This window comes from Pinus tabuliformis, chromosome 8 (genome assembly GCF_031772625.1).
Source record: "Pinus tabuliformis cultivar Carrire ecotype Pingquan chromosome 8, CPIR1, whole genome shotgun sequence".
Classification (NCBI taxonomy): domain Eukaryota; kingdom Viridiplantae; phylum Streptophyta; class Pinopsida; order Pinales; family Pinaceae; genus Pinus; species Pinus tabuliformis.
In genome coordinates this window covers 1326651618-1326670169 of record NC_142294.1, presented here as the reverse complement: position 1 = coordinate 1326670169, position 18552 = coordinate 1326651618, and the positions used below count along the sequence as shown (strand labels likewise).

Below are 18552 nucleotides of genomic sequence, written 5' to 3'. Positions count from 1 at the left end.
GGTGCATTCCTTGTGGCTGAGGTCCCTTCTCCTGCTGGATGAGGCCGTTTGAAGGGTACCTGCTGCACAGAGTCTAGGTCAATGGTCTTTTCAAGCTCCTTCATATTCCTAAGCATTATCTCTTCTTCAGTTAACTTCTCAACTAGAGTACCCTGCTGCCATTCTTGCTGGTTGGCATATTTTTCAATGTGTGGGTATTGACAATGCCTATAACCTAGAAGCCTGTATTTGTTTCTTCTTGCAGTGATGAAGCCCTCAGGGTCATAAGGGACCCATCGAAAACTGTATGATAGTTTATATTTCTCCTTGAGGATGAGGTCAGCATCTTCCCATCCTTCTTTTTTGTTCATGACGAAGGGGCCCAACTGGTGTTTGAACTTGAGGTGGGCCTTCTTTCTGGCGCTGTGGAAATGGGTGAGGTCAGATTGAATCAACTGCCTATAATATTCCAAGGCAAACATCCTCATGGGCACATACTTTGGGAGTCTGTATGGACAGAGCTCACAGCCATAGACTCTGATGATTGAGTGTTCCTCATATAGGTACCAATCACCTATTTTACATTTTTTGGAAAGCTGCAGAGCCTTCTGTATCTCTGTTGACATTCTGGGAGGAGGGGACCTCATCAATAGGCAGGAGACTGGATACACAAATTGGTCAACAAACTCACAATAAGAATAGGGTGAATTTGTGACTTTGTGATAGACAGAGGTCCAGAAGATGACAGATCTTCTTTCCCCTCTATAATCCAGCTTTTTGATATAACATGGAAAAGCCTCAGACTGATAATACATGAAGAGGTGATAGATGTAGGCCGAGTACCTGAAGACACCCTGCCTGTCCACTTTGCTCAGCTGATCATGAATCTTATTAGCAATGAATTTGGCAAAGTTATATTTTCGGGCAGGGGGTTGGCCTGGGCTGTAAACAACCAGCAATACTAGCATGGTTTGATCCACATGCTCACTGGTGCTGTACCCCAGCACATAAGCAATCATGTCCAGGAGTAATCTGCCTACCTCAGTGAAGTGGACATCTAAATAAGGAGGTGGCCCTGCAGGCTGGCACTCAGGTCTCATGAATGTCCTAGCGACCTTCTGAATCTCCTCACTGGTCATCTTGGCACCAGTGTCCAGCAGATAGTTCATAGAGAATGGGAACATCAGCTCTGTCTGATCAAAATGTAGCATCTTGTTGATGGACTCAGGATTAATATGGAAAAGGATCCTCCCAGATGGGGTGCTGACGGCTCTGTGTTGTACATCATAGTTTTCAGCACATAGGCGAATGATTTCAGGAAACACATTTACAGAGGGGAGACAGTAGTATGGCAAGTTTGACTCCCAGATGCCATATGTATCACGACCAGTCAGGTAGTCCTCTCTCAACTGTCTGAATGTCTGCAGAAAGTCTCTATCCCCCACATAGTCTTCAATGAGGTAGTCTTGGTCAACAAGAGATAAGGACTGCAAGTCTTTATTGGGTGGATTCAAAGGAGCAACATTGAGAGATGTGGGTGCAGGGGCAGCCATTATATGATTTGATTTTGAGTAACAGAGTGCAATGGTTTGCAAAGTTTTTTAAGAGCTCAAATGACAGGTCAATTGTAGTCAATGTCTGAACTGTTTTTTATAATGAAAAACAAACAGTCTTGCTTCTGCAGTTTTTAGCAAATTCATAGGGATTGTGAACTGCTCAGGGCAATTTGCAGAGGGTATGAGGAATTGTTTAGGTGAAAGGCTGCAGCTGGTGTGTACACCCGACAAAAGGGAACAATGCCGGGCACCTCGAAGGTAATTTCACAGTTTTTACCCGCAAATTGACTGTTTCGATGTCGAATTATGGAGCTGGGGCAATGCAGGTTACCTTGGTTCACTTTAGGTAGTAGGTGCAGAGCTTATATGGAATTCAACAGGTATTTTAATGGCAATTTATAGAGAATTGGTATGCATGGGCCAAATAGAGGAATTACGGTGAATACCTGGATAGAACGCTAAGACAGCTTGCGGGCCGAACTCTGAAGGTTGAAGTGATGAATTTGAGCGGTTGCAATTTGAATTTGGAGGTCTGGAGGCGCTTTGCCAGCTGCAACAGCTATCTCCTCTTGTACGCGAAAATGACATAAAACTGCCCAAAACATGACTTTAACGATAAAATTCAGAAAAATAGGGTAATTGGCGCCTTTCCACCGATGACGTCAGCATGATGTCATAGCGGGCCCGGGTACGGAGGTGACGTGGCTGCTGAGGTGTACGCCAGGGTGGCAGGGCACGGTGGCGGGTGGACAAGGGGGCAGGGCACGGTGGCGGGCCACACAGCGCGGGGGCGGGGAAGGGCACTACGTCAGGATGACACAAGCATGATGCAAGGGGGAGGCGGTACGGGATGGTGGTAAGCGGGTTCCCCACACCACCTTTGGGCGAAGGCGGTATCGGGGAGGGGGGCTCCGAACAACCCCACCACCTGCCACGCGTCCCTTGTACGGGGCGGAAAAAACCACTTTCCCCGGACGCTAAAGGTCGGCAGGTCGGGGAGCGAAAATGACCGCCCACCATTAGATCTGGGCGGCGGAGATCGGACGGCTGGCGGGTCCTCCGACGGATCGTGCAGGTTGGGGGGTCCCGCTGGTCTATTAAAATATTCAATTAAATACTTTTGGGCGGAGAACATTAGAGTTAAGGGTTTTCTGTGTTTTTTCGGGGTTTTTAGGTTTTTCAAGGGTTTGTGTAAGGAAAAAGAGGTTAAGAGTGGGTTTAGCAAGGGGTAAAAGGGGTTTGTATGGCCTTTCTGAGCAGAGGGAAGGTGAGGGCTTAGGAGGAGGTTATCACTCCAACCAGAGGTTGAAACAATCCCATTACAGGGTTGACCCTAGTCCCTGTTGGACCAAAGTCTCCCTAACTAACTTATTCAGCTATAGTGCCAAGGGGAGGGATATTTACGCCGTAAGGCGTTTCCCTCTAGGAAGAACTCCCTTATATGCCACCGTGTCCTATTTTCGACCATTGATCTGATGTGTTAGACGATTAAAAGAGATTGTGTCGTTGGATCAGTTGGAATTTTAAACAGCGCTGGTTGAACTCCCTGTTTATCTCATGCTGGAGAGATTACCCGCTCGAAACCCTTCACAGACAGTAGTGATGGCTTCCCTGAGTTTCGATTTCCTTGGCATTTCCCACTGCCTACACTTTCTGTTTTGTCTCTCCATTTTCTTCAGAGATTCATTGTCTTGTGTCCCGTTTTCATCATGGCGAGGCGGTTTCTATCTGCGAGCACATTATCTTCTCTGCTCTCTGACATCAGAATTTCTCATGCTCGGTATGCACTTTTCCATATTCTTTCCGGGAGTAACCAAAATGAAGTCTATATTGCATTATTTTTCCATTGAAATTTTGTTGGGTGAAATTAGGGCCAGTAGCACTAGGGTTTTGTATTCTACACCGCCACAGAAAAATGAGCCTTAGATGTTGTTTGTTCTTTGTGTTTTGCAGGCAATACACGGCAGCGGCGGCCGTAGCGATGAGATCGAGTGGTGCGGCGGGGCGGGAATTTCCAGAGGTTAGCAAGGCAGGCAGAGGTGGAGGAAATAACAAGGGAACGGTGTTCTGGATGAGGGATCCGGCCACGGGGAACTGGATTCTGGAGGATCACTTCGGTGAGACCGACACTGCAGAGCTGAGGCAGAAGCTACTCTCCTCCAGAAAATAAGAAAATAGAAGAATAGTTTAGTATTAACATCAGGGATTCCCTTGCCGAAGACAGAGCGGATGTAGGATGGGGCAAGGGACATCTTCTGAGATTTCTTGCGTTGTTCCTCACCGTTCATGTGACTGTACACGGTTTCCAGATAAGCTAAAATATATATATTATATTTCTGATCCGAAGTTGTTCTCCAGTATTATTATTTTAAGCAAATGAATAATTGTTATTGCTTCTTCGCCTGCACCGTCACAGATCCATTTTACGCCAGATTGCCACAGATCCAGTTTACGCTAGATTACCAGATGGATGCTTTTAAGTTATGAGGTTGGGATGACATGGATCTTTGAATTTGACATACTGTTTTATTATTAAATTTTTTGTCCGAGTGCAAAGATCTGCGGGCCATCTGCGGGCCCTGAGCGGAATTTTGGATTCCCTCAAATCTGAGGGTTTTGTTTTGCCATTCAGTACCCGCAAACAACTTTGCTCTCAGCTGCTCCGCCGAGCCCTTAACGCCAATTCCGTTGTCGAGGCCCAGAGTTTGGTGGATTACGCCAAATGCATTGTAGATTTCAGTTTTCATGCCCTAAGCAATGTTCGAATTAGGGTTTGGCAAATCCTCGAATGAGAAGATGCTTTATGTTGTGGAGGAGAAGATTTGCAGCTCCATTTTCGATCAAGATCGTCTTTTATAGGTATTTAATTTACCTCATTTAAGGTTCAGGATTGAATTTTAAAGTTCAGTAGAGATCTACCAGGTTGGTGATTCATATCTTAGAATTTAAACTGCAACGATAAGTTGGGGTTCATGATTTCGGTTTTAAGGATCCATTAACATTGTGTTTAGAGTATAAATGATGTATTTTAAACTGCATATCTGACTTAGGAGTCTAGGGTTTAGACTTGAGAACGTCAACAACAAACGGCTCCGTTCTAGAGTGCAGGTTTTAGATTTTATAATTCGAAGGTAGCCGAGTGTTAACGTTTAGGATTTATTATTAAAAATGGGGGTTTAGGGTTTAGCGTTTAACGTTTATGTTCAGAAGTTAATGGTTATTTCATTTTGGTGATTTTTAGTATGTGCTGGAGAAAGAGGCAAAGGAGGAGGAGGAAGCTTTGATGAAGTCTAGACTAGCAATTTATCTTGGAAATGGATTGCAATCTAAAGATTCAGAGACCAGGTTGTTGGCACTTAAATTGGCATGCTCCTGCTGCTTCAATTCCAGACTCATTTTTTTCAGGCTTCTACCTATATTTGAGACGGCACTCTATCATGAGGATTGTTCCATGCGTGAATACGTGCTGGCATGTCTGATGGATTTGATCTTTATCCACCATTCAACTATTCGTTTACAAACTGTCTTCCATTTTATTTCCCCCTTCCTGTATGCTCCAACACCTACCCTTCAGCTTGCGGCTGTTATTGGTTGCGGTAAGTTCTGTTCATCTGTGTCTAGAATACATTTGTTTTGATGCCACATTTTTGTGCCTCTTTCTTCTACATACTTATTTAGTTTTTTTGGGTTTGATAGCCTAGGTATAGGATCTGCTTTGGCATCCTACTTGTTTTTATACTGATGTGCTTTTAAAGTCCGATTTACCTGCTTTTATGTTCATTGGTTTCAGATTAATAAAATTATCAAATCCTATCTTTTCCCTCACGTTAGAATTTTGGTGAATTTCATTTAGTTATAATTTTGATGAAATTGATAGTGTTCATAATATTTCCAGGGCGCCTTCTCCTGTACGATTGCTTCCCAGACGAAACAGAGTGCTTATTGAGTATAATGCTTCAGCGCCATGTTTATAGGCTCCCGGATTACTGTTCCCTGTGAGTATCTCCACTCTTAATTGAGAGCCACGAGAAATTGTTTGTGAACTTTGGATTCCTATCTGAGTGAAATCTGTTATGCATCAGCACAAGTGCTAAGAATGAAGAGTAGACTGACAAAATAGTCAGCCTGCAAGCATGGAACAATTTCAACCAGTAGGTTTTTACTATTTCATTCATTTGACAGCTTGAGAATGGGCACCATACTATAATCGGTAATAGGGCCTTAGAAGGGTATTAAAGGTGACAGATGCCACAACCAAGTATACTAATAAAATCCTTGATGTATCTCGGGGCACTGTGTACATTATCTGTATCTTCATATAGGTACAAAGGATTGCATTTGCACCATTTTCAAATTGTTTTATATTTTAGACCCGGTGCCATCTGAGAAATGGACCAAGCTGAGTATCATGATGTATATTTTGTATAACTACGACACATTTGGTGTGGGACTGGCTCTCTTTCCCAAGGGTAATAATCAAATTGTAAATCTCTCATTGCAAAAAGTTTAAAATCCTGGTTGCCCTTGTGTTGCACACAGATAGGGCACTCCTCAGACAATTTAATTACCTGCACCAACAGAATTCACAGAAATGGCAGCCTGAATCAGTTATATATGTTCTTTCAAAAATATATGGATTTAATAATGCAAATGAGTGCTTGGTTTATCTCACCTTTGGCACACATTTGAAACAAAATAAGTGGCTACATGCTAATTGCTTCGGCTCCACAACGGCATCTGCACATAGATTTATGGGTAGAAGTTTCAGATTTTGTTGTCTGTTGTTAGAATACAGATAAATCATTGAAATAACAATGTAAAAAAAACGAATATTCTAAGTACCCAGGCATATAGAACAAGTAAGTTCCTTATCGATAGCAGATTTTGATGATGCTTGTGTTAAAACTTTGGAAATAGTGGGCATGTTCCCCATTGTTTACTCTGTAGTATATAATATTGTTTTAATACCATTGGATCCATTAAGATTTGAAAATGGACTCTCTGGAAGGTTATGTCCATAGCTGTTGCAAGGAAAGAAACTCACTGATCATTACCTTTTTATAATAATCACCAAAACAAAACAAAGTAGCTTCTATTCAACTACTTCCAGGAATCCATTATTGACAGCTTGTTTTCTAAGTAAATCTTTGTCATGTTCTTTATTTTACAAAACTGCAGACTGTGGATGATGGTCTCTACTTTTCTTGATCATCATTGTCCCGCTTAGGCTCATCTTCGTTATTCTCCAGTACCTCAAGCAGGTACCCAAGATGATCGGTTGAAGGAAACTTGTTGAGATCTGCATAAGAGGATGAATGAAATTACTTAAATGCAAAGTGACAGTCTCTAGAGAACATGTCTTGAATAAGTGGGTATCCTAGGTTTACCTTTTGATGCCTTGGATTCTATTTCAGACTGTGGGAATCCATTAGTGAATCTATTCTCGATGGGTTGAGAAACAACAATAGGTAGTGATGTTGTAGGTACATTTGGGTAGTGTTGTTTCGAGCGCTGGAAGAATTTTCATCCTTTTTATATTCTCTCTTCATTTCCATCTAGAAATTATATGCATCTATTATATGTGTCATCTATTATATGTTATATTCAGATTGTCTGAATAATTCGTTATGTCTATAGATCTTGTTTTGTATGTCATACTCAACTCTGTCATGGTTTCTGGTTCCTTACCTGCATCCACATACCTGGTAGTAACTTTCTATTTTCCTTATATCTATCACAGTTTTCATTCATCAAGTTTAGATGCACTTCTACCGTTGAGCATGAGAAATGTTGTAATATAATTACATTTTCATGTGTTTGAAAAACACTTAAAAGTGACATTTCCAAGGGTTCAGTAAAATTATCGGTTGAACCAACATTAGTTCCCAGAGTTATGTTGTTAGATAAACTTATTATCGGTTGAACCAACATTAGTTCCAAGAGTTATATGTTCTTAGATAAACTTGATTATGTGATGGAATGGAATTGAGATTGTGTTAACGGTTGTGGATTTTGGGTATAGGTATCGCTGACCCATGGTAATAAGCTCATGGTATTATATGTAGTTGAAGTCATTAAAAGGCTAGAGGATTCTTCATTATAGTGAGTTATGGTTGAGCGGTGAAAGCTCAGAGTGTTTCCCAGCATGGCTGTGTTTTAGCCAAAGACAATAATAGATCTATTATTGACTGGTTTTTCTGCAATTAAGATTTTCTAAGATAAATCATGGTACACATAGTTTGAATATTTGTTGCTTAATTATTATATTTACTTCTCTCTATTGTTCTGAATCCTAACCTAAGTTAGATTCATCCATTAAACCATTAAACCATCTACCTATAAGTCACATATTGAACCATTCCTATTTTGCAAAGCAATATATAAACAAATCCATTGAAAGGCAATTGCATTTTCACCATTCTATATTGTACTATCTTTTCAAAATTTTCCTTCGGTCTTGATACTCAATTACTGCAACACAGCAGGATCTACAAGAAACAGTCTATTATCACACACAAGAAATTGCCTATTGTCGCAAGAAATTTACAGGAAAGAGTTTTTTTGCAGGGCGGAATCAAAGAATAAAATAATGAGAATTCTTTAAGCCAATATTTCAAAAACAAAGCTTCTACTTTTATAGGAAAAGAGTAACTAATCCATTCCCTGTGTATCGTCAAATTTGAACTATTTACATTTTGTACAGCAATGTGAACAAGTAGATGTAAAGGCAATTGCATTTTCACCCATGATTTTTGTATTGTATCATCTCTTTAAAAATTCCCATTGGTCTCGTTACTTCCATTAATGTATTCCAGTTGTATTTTCAATAAACAGTGCATTTTCACATGCAAGAAACAGCCCCATGCCAAGAAGTTTACAGGAATTTTATTTTGGTTTTCAAGCCTCTGTGGAAGTTTTTTGTAGTTTCATGTTCCGGATTATCCACAGTTTCTAGTTCAGTCTGTCGACGTTTCAAACCCCAACGGGGGTCCATCATCAGGACAATTCAGAAAGATAGAAATGAAATGAATGAAAGATGAAAGATGATGATGGACCCCCGTTGGGGTTTGAAACGTCGACAGACTGAACTAGAAACTGTGGATAATCAGGAATTTTATTCTTGCATGGCGGAATGAAAGGATAAAACCATGAGAATTCATTAAGCCAATATTTGAAGTCTAACTCATTTCTAAAACGATATACTTCCATTGGGAAAGAGTAAGTGATTGTTTACCCATTGGATGTGCTATATTAGAGATCTGGCGAAGTCCTTCAAGCACATCACATTCTCCCACATTTACAGAGAGCAGAATATGGTGGCTGATCTACTATCGAAACGTGGCAGATCTATCATGCTGGCGAAATAAGCTACAATTATTTTGTTAATGGATCCATTTGTAGCTCTGGATGTTTCAAATATAATGGTATACACTGCATTGTCTGTCTGCCCTTCTAAAGCAGAGACAGAGTATCATCATCGCTGAAATAAACAAGGAAAGATGTTCATCGGGTTTTTTATTGAGTTGAGAGGTTTTGTAATTCTGTCTTTCTTTTATCAAAATTGAGATTTTGCTAATGTAAACCCCAATTTATCATGTAAGCCCAGCCTTAAGCAGATTAGAGCTCTATGCATAGAGAAGCAGTTGTAGTACTGTGTCATTTTGGATTTTAGAAGGGTGAATATTGTAACTATTTTTTCTTATTATAATGAAAGACAGCCTGTTTTTTCTTTTGTGAAAATAGGTAATTGTTTACCCATCTGGGATTGGGTATTATAGAAATGTATGCGCGGCAGATGCAACACAAAATTATGTTGTGTACAGTGGTGATTTCAAACGGGAAAAGCGATATTTGATGCATTGCAGTGCCTTAGCCCAAATTATAGTATAGGTATTTCGTCAAACACTTTGTGCACAACCTCAAACAAAGGCAAATTGCTTCGTTTAAGCGTGTGCTTCACAAGGGTTTTTACACCGCCATTGAACCCATTATGGTACCATTTTAAAGTTCACAATCAACATAATGAGCATACATTGTACCTTAGGCAAAACTAGAGTTAATCAGCAAAAACTTAACACCGACAAAGCAAACAGAAACAAACTTGTTTCAGGAATTTCTCCAAAAATCTAGGCTGAGAAATTTATACGAACACGGGGTAATGCAGTAGAATGAATACAAGAAAAGGTTCATTTAACAGCCATCAAAACGGTTCCATTCAATTCCATCATTAATTCAGTACGCGACAACAAAATAATGAGGACGATTTTTTTGGTAGAACACTCCATTAATGAGAAACTATATTTAGCTAGCATTACCAGTCAACTAATTTTCAAATCAACTGAAAATGAGGTCAGTCGCCATTGTTGGTTTCTTTTAAGCATGCCAAATAGCTTGACTAAAACGCGTTCCTCACTTCTAACGCGTTTAATATGGCTGAAATATTCATATTAACTAGCAAGCTCAAGCCAATTCATTTTGCTTCAAAATATATTTTCCAGCTGCCAAATATATAGAAAGTAAATGAAGAATGTAACTACACAGGCACTCACACAACCCATACCAAATGGATTTGCATGACAGAAAATCCACTGAACTCCGCAAAACACTTCGAAAACAGAATTTAATAATTCATACACGCAATTTGTTTTGCTATTTCTCCAGTCAAATTAATCTTCCACATAAAATAATTCATTTCCCAATTTACAATAACAATTCAAGCAATACAAAACCAATATGTGCATCGATTTGTTTCCATAAATCGATTTTCGCATTTATTTGGTTGACGTGTAAGTTCAAACAGTGTGCATACATACTCATTTATGTAAATGGATGTGACCATTTTGTTGAAGCATAAATTCAAATGGTCTGCATACATCCTCACGGTGGCTGAAATTAACCATTGTATACCCGAAAACATATGCCTAAGAGCCAGCATATCTGCTTTCGCTCCAATATCAAGAGAGTATATAGCTTTCCTAAGAATCACTATCCTAGCTGAAATCTGGATTGCAAGATTTGAATTGAAAGCTTTAGTTTCCCCAAATAAAGTGGCTTATTCGCTTCATAGGCGTAGAGTAAACAGGTACCAATGAGGTAACGTGCAAGTGGACAATTAAATCATATTCAGCACAAGACCAGCCCTCGGCATACAATGCAATTGAAAGTCTTGTGTTATGAGCTCCGAACAAGATCACAAATGATATATTATTCACCAAATTTTAATCTTCCACAAAGAGACAGATTGATCCTCTCTGATTTGTCAAACAAATAAAAAAATACCAAAATTATGCATAGAATCATCTTTGAACTGTAAACACTACAATATATAGTAACCTGGGAAAGTGATGAAGCACTCAATACCATACAAAAATAAAATTCCTTAATAGAAGATTCCTTAATAGAAGAAAACACCACTGACAATTGTGAAAAGCTGCCAAATGAACTTTGCCAATCTTTTAGATTTACAGAAACAAAGTCAAAAAACCTCTTCAAAGCTAAGTGCTTACTACCAGCCACATCCAATAGAAAAGGTTTTATGGGGCTTGATAAGATCAGAACTTGCTTGACCACGGTAAGATAAGCACCGTACCTACCTAATGTATAAAAGAAGACTGATAAGCTGGAGGAGGGGCAGGCAGTCTACTGCCAAAGTGATGGTTGCTGTAATTAGTAGAGGAATTGTAAGAATCGGAACCCAACAACGAAGGCCCCATGTTATCTGATGGATACATATATGGCCTTGAGAGCGAGACTGGAGTCCTATTTCCAACACCATAGCCTGCTCCATATAATCCTTGGTTTGATCTGTCATATGCATTTTGGCCCTGTAGGTTGTAGGATGTAACACCTGGAGCTGCACCAGAATATTGTACTCTATCCAAAGACCTATAAAAGCTTTTGTCTGCACCATTGGAAGAAGCATAAAGAGTCGGAGTTCTTTCATCTGCACTTAACGGAGGCATATATACACCAGCATTTCCTCCATTAGCACGAGGACGCTTAGGTTGAGACTTAACAGCACCTGCAGACCTTTTTCTGTCAACCTTAGCTTTCTCTAGCTGAGCTACATGCTTTTGAGGAGGATCTGGTGAGAACTGCGATTCAAGTTTGTGCTCCTCAATGCACTTTATAACAGCTCTGTAAGCAAAAAGCTCTTTTGTATTTATTTCATTCTGTAGCAGCAAATAAAAATATCGGTCAAAAAAGGAACTTCCGATATAACCAACAATACTAAGCCAAAATGATCATCACATAACAAGACATTTTGTATAACAGTAATACAATCGTACTTGTGCAACAATAGAGTTATTCCCGCTTTTTAAACTTGCCTGAGAAGCTTTCTTAGCATCTTTCAGATATTCCTTCAACAAAGGAACAGGTGCAAACTTCTCTGTCAGCCAAATGCATGAGCAAAGTTGACTGCCTCAATTTGTTTTCAACAAAGGAACAGGTGCAAACTTCTCTGTCAGCCCAAATGCATGATCAAAGTTGACTGCCTCAATTTGTTTTCCACTATTGACCAGGGTTTCTACAACATCTGCATGAAATTGTCACAAAATTTTCAGTTAATCTGAATATGTCACAAACATTTGAAATACCAGAAGACAGTTTACTGTGAAAGAAAAAACAATACAGACAACTTCAACGGATTTGTCAATAAAGATAACAGCTATGCCAGCTTGAGACCATTTTCGTAAGTAAACAGTTCCCCACTCATGAAAGGCCTTATGACACTTTACCATAGCTGATCATCTTCGGGTGCCTTTATTAATATCAACAAAATAACTTACATACAACTTTCTACCTCATAAAATGATGTCTACCTAGTAGAGGCCACTCAGTATCTGCCTTGCATATGAAATGCTGAGATCTAAAGAAAAGACTACCAACCCCGTCAACTTAGAAACCCGTTCACTGGACTAAACAAAAAATGTTGGGAAGGTTTACTACAGCCAGGATTACCAAAATTTATCTTCAACTCAATCAGCCACAACCAAGTATACTGATAAAATCCACCAGTCCCTCAAAAAAACCAAGCTAGCCATGAATGCCAGAAAAACAACAAAAAACCTATCTACCAAAATGGATGGAAATTTTTCCAGCCTAGCCACTGAGGCTAACATTACAGAACACCAGCCAACCAACCTGGCATTTTTGATTCAAGTCCAAGGGAACGACAGAGTTCAGGTGTCTACCTGCACCGTGCAAATGCAAGAACAAGCTTGCATAAGTCATCTTTATCAAACTCTGACGCAATTCCAAAAGTAGCTAGAAGTTGCAGGAAGGCCTGGGCCTCCAACGAATTGCCATTGGCAACATCTCCTTCAAGGTTTATCTTCGACTTCCATTCATGTGCAATACTTTTGCCTTGCTCCTTTATATTTAAGGGCAGAGCTGGATGTTCAACACCCAAAATAGGATCTGCCAAAACAGGTACAAGAGATTCCAGTAATAATGTACAGGCCCGACGTAGAGCTGGGAGCCCAAACTCTTTCTTGTCACTTGACTTTTGTTCAAGAGAATAAAACCCCTCCAAGGACTCCAACACTAACCGTGGTGGGTCAGTTGCAGAGTTTAATGCAGAGGGAACCTAATTGCAAAGCCCTATTTCCAATTGCAAAAGTCATTAAGAATGGGAAGAAAGGATTTAGGGATTATAATATCTGAAAATTTCTATTTTTAAAGTATTATAAAATGAGTTTAGATATTTATATAACAATAATAAGTGGAAATCAGAAAAAGAAAAAGAAAAGAAAAGAAATTGATTGGAGATAAACTTTTTATAATTTTGTAAATGTTATTGAGTTCCAATGCTCAAACAAAATATTTATAAAAGGTAATTCACTGGTCTGTGGATGAAGCAAGCATTTGGAGGCTAATTCGTGAAGTCTAACAATAAAAGAGGTGAAATTAGAATGAGTAATGATAAGACAGACATCCTTGTATAGAAATTGCAATGAGGTTCTTCTTAAAGGTGACTTAATTGTATCACATTGATTTTGACATGACAACATCAGCAAAATGATATAAAAGTCATTGCAACTAGTACATCTGTGTTTGGTGCATTAATCACTATATGAGATTGAAGGAATCTGGCGCATTCTCAATCAGAACTATTGCTTGATTGACAACAACATGAGTCTTGTGTTGTACAACAATTGTATAATTGGTGCATTAATCACTGTATGAGATTGAAGGAATCTGGTCGCATTCTCAATCAGAACTATTGACAACAGCATGGGCCTTGTGTTGTACAACAATTGTATAATTTGATTGTGAAGGATTTAAGGAGAAGTAATGTTGTTTTTTCTGATCCTAGCAAGGATTAGCAAATATACTATTTATTGGTCCCTGTGGTATACATTGTTTGGACCTTGTTTTCTCCCTTAATTGTAAGTGCATAAAAATATTAGATTCATAGGACAGGGTACCATTAATCATGTGATCCAATGATCTTGGACGTTTTTTATTGAATTCTTCAAAACTTATTTCCATTTGATCTTCCATAATGTGAAAATAGTTTTATTGGTTGGAACAATGCTACAACTTACAAGTTATAATAACAGAGATTCTGTTCTGCATAATGCTTTCCACCTTGCAATCTTTTTGTGGATATGGTTAAGCAATATTCTCTTCGAGTAAAGAATAAATTATTGTGTGTAGAGTCATTGGGTTTACTATAGTAATGATCGTAACATTTTGTAGTCTTTTGTTTGTTGTTATGTGGTTTAGTGGTTGAGACAGTGCATTACCATGTTAATGACCCAAAGACAAACTTAGAGCTCAGAGCCCTCAATTATAAGTTGGTTGAATTTTATGAGATTTATATGCAATATTAATTCAATAATTAAAAAAAAATATAGACTTAAGCACCCTAAATAAGCTTCAATTTATACATCTTTAGAATCTCATTTATGCTACATATCTGCATCTTATGTACATTTTCCCATTCCCATGTCGGAATTGTTCCTCAGTTTATGCCTTACGGCGTTTCCTTTGCAACATTTGGTGCAAATGCTAGTTATACCATGTTTGGGGTTTATACACCATGGTGTTAATAATAGTAAGGGAAAGGTAACATAGGGGAATTACATAATAGAGTTAGAGTTAATATGGATGAAAAGGGTGGATAAGGGGAGATACCACTAAATTTGTTTGAAACTCACTTAGTTTAGGGAGTGGATCAAAATGAAAAGAATTTTTACACAGGAAATGTGGCTTCTAAAAGAATAAGAACCAACATAAAACCACAATTTCTTCCATGAATCTCAACTGATGAGGGAGTGTTAGTAATGAAATGAGAAAAGGGGAAGAGGGGAGATTAGACATGCTTCTTTGCTTTGCTGCAACCTGATGAAGAAGAACACCTTCTCAATTTACTGATTTTGCTTTGTGAACAAGGTTAACACACATGCAACTCATAAGAAATGACCTTGTCTGCAACCCCAACTGCCTACCCATCTACTTGCCTAGCATATTTTGTTTCTTCTTGGAGGGTGCACTTAGGCTTGCAGACCCTTATTTGCCTTTTCTTTTCTTTGGCTTTTTTCCTTTTGTTTTTCTATCTACTTCTACTCTTATTTCTTCCAAGGTCCCAGATTAAGCAGTTGGGAGCCTTACTTTCTCTACCTAAGCTACTTGTCTGCCAAGATTAAACAGTTTGGACAGACTTCTTACTCTATTCTACAACTGCAAATTTAAACCTTGGCATGATCCAGATTAGGCTTTTGGACCACCCATCAAAATTGGGACACATCAAGCTATTTACACACCTTGTATTTCTTTGGAAATATGTGATCTTTGCATCATCAAAGCAGAGCATATTTGGAACTTTTCATTGCCAATCATGAAATATGAAACCTATTGGTATAGGTGGCTAACAGAAGGATAGCATGGATCTTCCGAGAGAAAGGCATGTTGTTCTACTCTTTCTTTTGATCTAGAAGTTGTTGCCATTTTTTATCCACTGAATTATTTCAGCCCAAAGGACTAGATGATGTGTCTATGTTGATTCCTGAGGTGTTTCCAAAAGTAAAGTTATGACATTATGACTTGGAATCAATGTATTTAAATACTTAGCCTTCCATCTCTTTGGCTTTTTTTGTTTTTTGTTTTTTTCCACGATATCTATGTTGGTGCCTTACACCCTTGGACCATCTCTGCGACTGTCTTGAGGCTTCACAAACTTTCTAATTTTATATAGTGGAATCTGGTTGTATGTATAGTGCTCGGCTTAATCAAATACTTAATTAATTACTCTGTTAAACTGCAACAATTGAGCTAACTCATAGCTGCACCAAACAACATATCAACTAGAATTTGCTGATGATTTGGAGCCACGTTCCAAATCTGACTGAGACTCAAGTAACCCCCGATAATGAATAGCTTATTTATAGTGGGATGAGGCATGAAACAGAGTGGTCATCTAAAGGCAATCTATCACTACTCAGGTCAGGCAAAGTATGAATATGAGAAAAGCATCCAAGTGCCTGCTTGCCTGTCTTTTAATGTTAAGGGTGATTGTTTCTTCACGACAAGCAGATGGATAATTGTTCTAAAGTCTTAATGTAAGATCTCATGCATTAAGGAGTATGGATTCACAGTCCTTCTATTGATCCCGCTGCAATACACATGGATTTCTCACCAAGTACACCTACAATAATAAACTAATGCCAACATTCCAATAATTATTTGGCTCCCCCATATGTCGTTTGAAGAGGCCTTCTGGCCTTGATCTTTGCTACAATGGTGTGAATCCCTTTATAGCCTAGAAAATATTCCACGTTGATTATGAAGCTTCTTGGCCTTGACGACCCCTCCATGGATCTCTGCTGCAAGTGATACGATGCCTTCCACTAGCTTAAAAAACTTGTACACCTAGCTCTTGAGGCCACTCGACCCTAGTGACCCCTACACGGCCCTTATACTATGATCCACAATACTCCTAACAGGATTTCTTTAACTCTCTGTGTTCTTATTAGCAAGACTCAGGGTGGCGTGAAATAGTTAGATTTGATCCATGGCTGCTTCCCAAGCATTCATACTATAAGTGATTTTCTTGATATGTTTTTCAATTAGACTTCTTCAGCCATTCCTCAACAAAGAGGATGCCAACACTAAGAGCCAACTTAGAATATGGCCTCTCGGTCTGAAAATCGAAGGGTGGGCCCTCTTTTTCCTTCGCTAGTCACATACCCATTGTACATATGGCTTTATCGCTGCTCTCCAATCTTGATCTGTAATTGTATAACTGTGGGTGCTTCTCGCATAGGCCTTAGATCAAATATCTTTGTGACCACTTTCACAAAGTTGTTGCTACAACTCCTTGGCCTACAATACCATTGCATGGTCTCTCTGTTAATGAATTTGACCTCTTAATACTACCGGGTTGACTGGATGACATGTTTTCTTTGCTACTCCTATGAAAATGGCCTCTTCCAAATCTCTGAGCACTTAGTTGTTTGACCCTTCCAACAGGTGAGTTGTTTGCAGTTCAGAGTACAGACCCTCTCTTCCCTCCAATGAGACTATGTCCCAACGTGATTATTATGGTCTTGATCTAGATGAACTATTATGAATCCTACAGAAACCAAAAAGCTAATGCCCTCAACCCAAAAAATTGATAGTTGTGAAAGCCCATAAAAATGTGTTTTATCCTCTTTGCTAGATCAGCTGATGTGCAAGGCTTATTTTGGTCCTCCACTGCTATTGTCTTCTCATCCTTTCAAGACCCTGCATGACAATCTCTCAGACAGATGACTCAGCGAGCTAAATGGATTCTCGCCCAATATTTATGGCCTCAGTAACTTAAATATAAAAAACTCCTACAATAGAGTTAGGTCTAATCTTGAAACCTGTTATCACTCATATTTTCATTGAAGTTGTTGGAAGAGGAAAGGGGTCTGAGGCAACCATAAACCAACTTTAAGGTACAAAATCTAGCCAATCTGTACCCAGAGAGGGCTCTCTCTTTATGATTTAGCTTGGTTTTGAAAGATATTAGGCTAGTTGTGAAGTTTAGGAGTTTTGTTTGAGTTTGGGTGGTGAGATTCAATAGTAGAGGGGTAGGACTGAGTAGTTTAGTCTATTGGGCTAATAGATTCAATGAAGATGGCTTAACTGGATTTAGTTTCTTAACAAAGGATGGTTTCATAGGTAAAGATGGTCAAACAGGGAACAAATAACAACTTGGGATAGATGGAATGGGCTCAAAATCGGTAAAGGGAAGTTAAGAATCCTTCAGCATATTTAAAGAGGGAACTTGAATGATTACTACTAAATAGAAATTAAGTATTCTTTAATAAATAATCAAAATGAATGAATTAGAAAACAGGAGCAATTAAGATTTCATTGTTTATCCTAATTCAGAAGAAAACATGGAGAACAATAACGACTAAAAACAGAGTGCAATCAAGCATATTCTGAATTATTCTTTTTCGTTTATCATTCAGATGTGAAACATAGATGATATAATAAACAAGGAAAAATTTAAAACATAAGGTATAGAGGACTTATTGATCCGGTGTTTGATTCAATAAATCTGTGAAAAGTTCTTTGCTTCAATTCTTTATCCAGCAAGCCATACAAAAGTTGGTTTAATCAGCACTTTATTCCAAAATAAACAATATTACATCAATGTCTAAGAATCCACACTCAATACTCCAATCGAGGGGGTATTTATAAAAAAAAAATTACAAAAAATATCTCATAACAGAGTGAGATATATTTCTAGGATGACTATGAATATGTTACAGAAAAATAGAGACAACCAGTCTCGAAGATAGGAGAAAAGGTAAACTGAAGTTGTGTTGTTCCTATTCTCGTTGACTGTGCTGGAGGCAGGCCCTATGATTTGGCTTGCTGTTGTCTTCTTAGTAACTTTGTGTTGGCTGCTCTATTTTGACTGATACTCTTTACCTGTTCTGATACACTTTGACCTGTTTGATCTTTTTTCATCTTTGTTCATTACTTACTACATTAAATAACCAAAATTTACATTTTACCAAGGATAAATTTA

The 18552-nt window shown here is 38.7% G+C and overlaps 4 protein-coding genes across 5 annotated transcripts in view; 2 read left to right on the top strand and 2 right to left on the bottom strand.

Moving 5' to 3' along the window:
* Window positions 1-3131: 3131 nt before the first annotated feature.
* Window positions 3132-3840, top strand: LOC149240366 (uncharacterized). The gene is made up of 2 exons (XM_089367284.1): window positions 3132-3315; window positions 3489-3840. The coding sequence occupies exons 1-2, from the start codon at window positions 3245-3247 to the stop codon at window positions 3703-3705; spliced, it is 288 nt and encodes a 95-aa protein (XP_089223410.1). The 5' UTR covers window positions 3132-3244; the 3' UTR covers window positions 3706-3840.
* A 171-nt stretch (window positions 3841-4011) lies between these two features.
* On the top strand, window positions 4012-9053 carry LOC149240365 (uncharacterized). Of its 2 annotated transcripts, none has more exons than XM_089373685.1 (4): window positions 4012-4394; window positions 4777-5131; window positions 5431-5530; window positions 8791-9053. In XM_089373685.1, exons 2-4 carry the CDS (start codon window positions 4819-4821, stop codon window positions 8900-8902), a joined length of 525 nt encoding a protein of 174 aa, XP_089229811.1. In that variant the 5' UTR covers window positions 4012-4394; window positions 4777-4818; the 3' UTR covers window positions 8903-9053. The 2 variants fall into 2 exon arrangements, with proteins under 2 accessions (XP_089229811.1, XP_089229812.1); XM_089373686.1 differs by lacking the exon at window positions 8791-9053 and adding an exon at window positions 5618-5735.
* Window positions 9054-11128: 2075 nt separating this feature from the next.
* Window positions 11129-12277, bottom strand: LOC149240364 (FRIGIDA-like protein 4a). The gene is made up of 4 exons (XM_089370153.1): window positions 12169-12277; window positions 11984-12072; window positions 11825-11896; window positions 11129-11707 (listed from the first exon to the last, which is right to left on the bottom strand). Exons 1-4 carry the CDS (start codon window positions 12275-12277, stop codon window positions 11129-11131), a joined length of 849 nt encoding a protein of 282 aa, XP_089226279.1.
* Window positions 12278-12726: 449 nt separating this feature from the next.
* LOC149240363 (FRIGIDA-like protein 3) overlaps window positions 12727-18552 on the bottom strand; it is a 59299-nt gene continuing 53473 nt past the window's right edge. Inside the window, exon 3 of the mRNA XM_089370152.1 lies at window positions 12727-13125. Coding sequence (XP_089226278.1) covers window positions 12727-13125 — 399 coding nt within the window. The remainder of the gene's footprint in view (window positions 13126-18552) is intronic.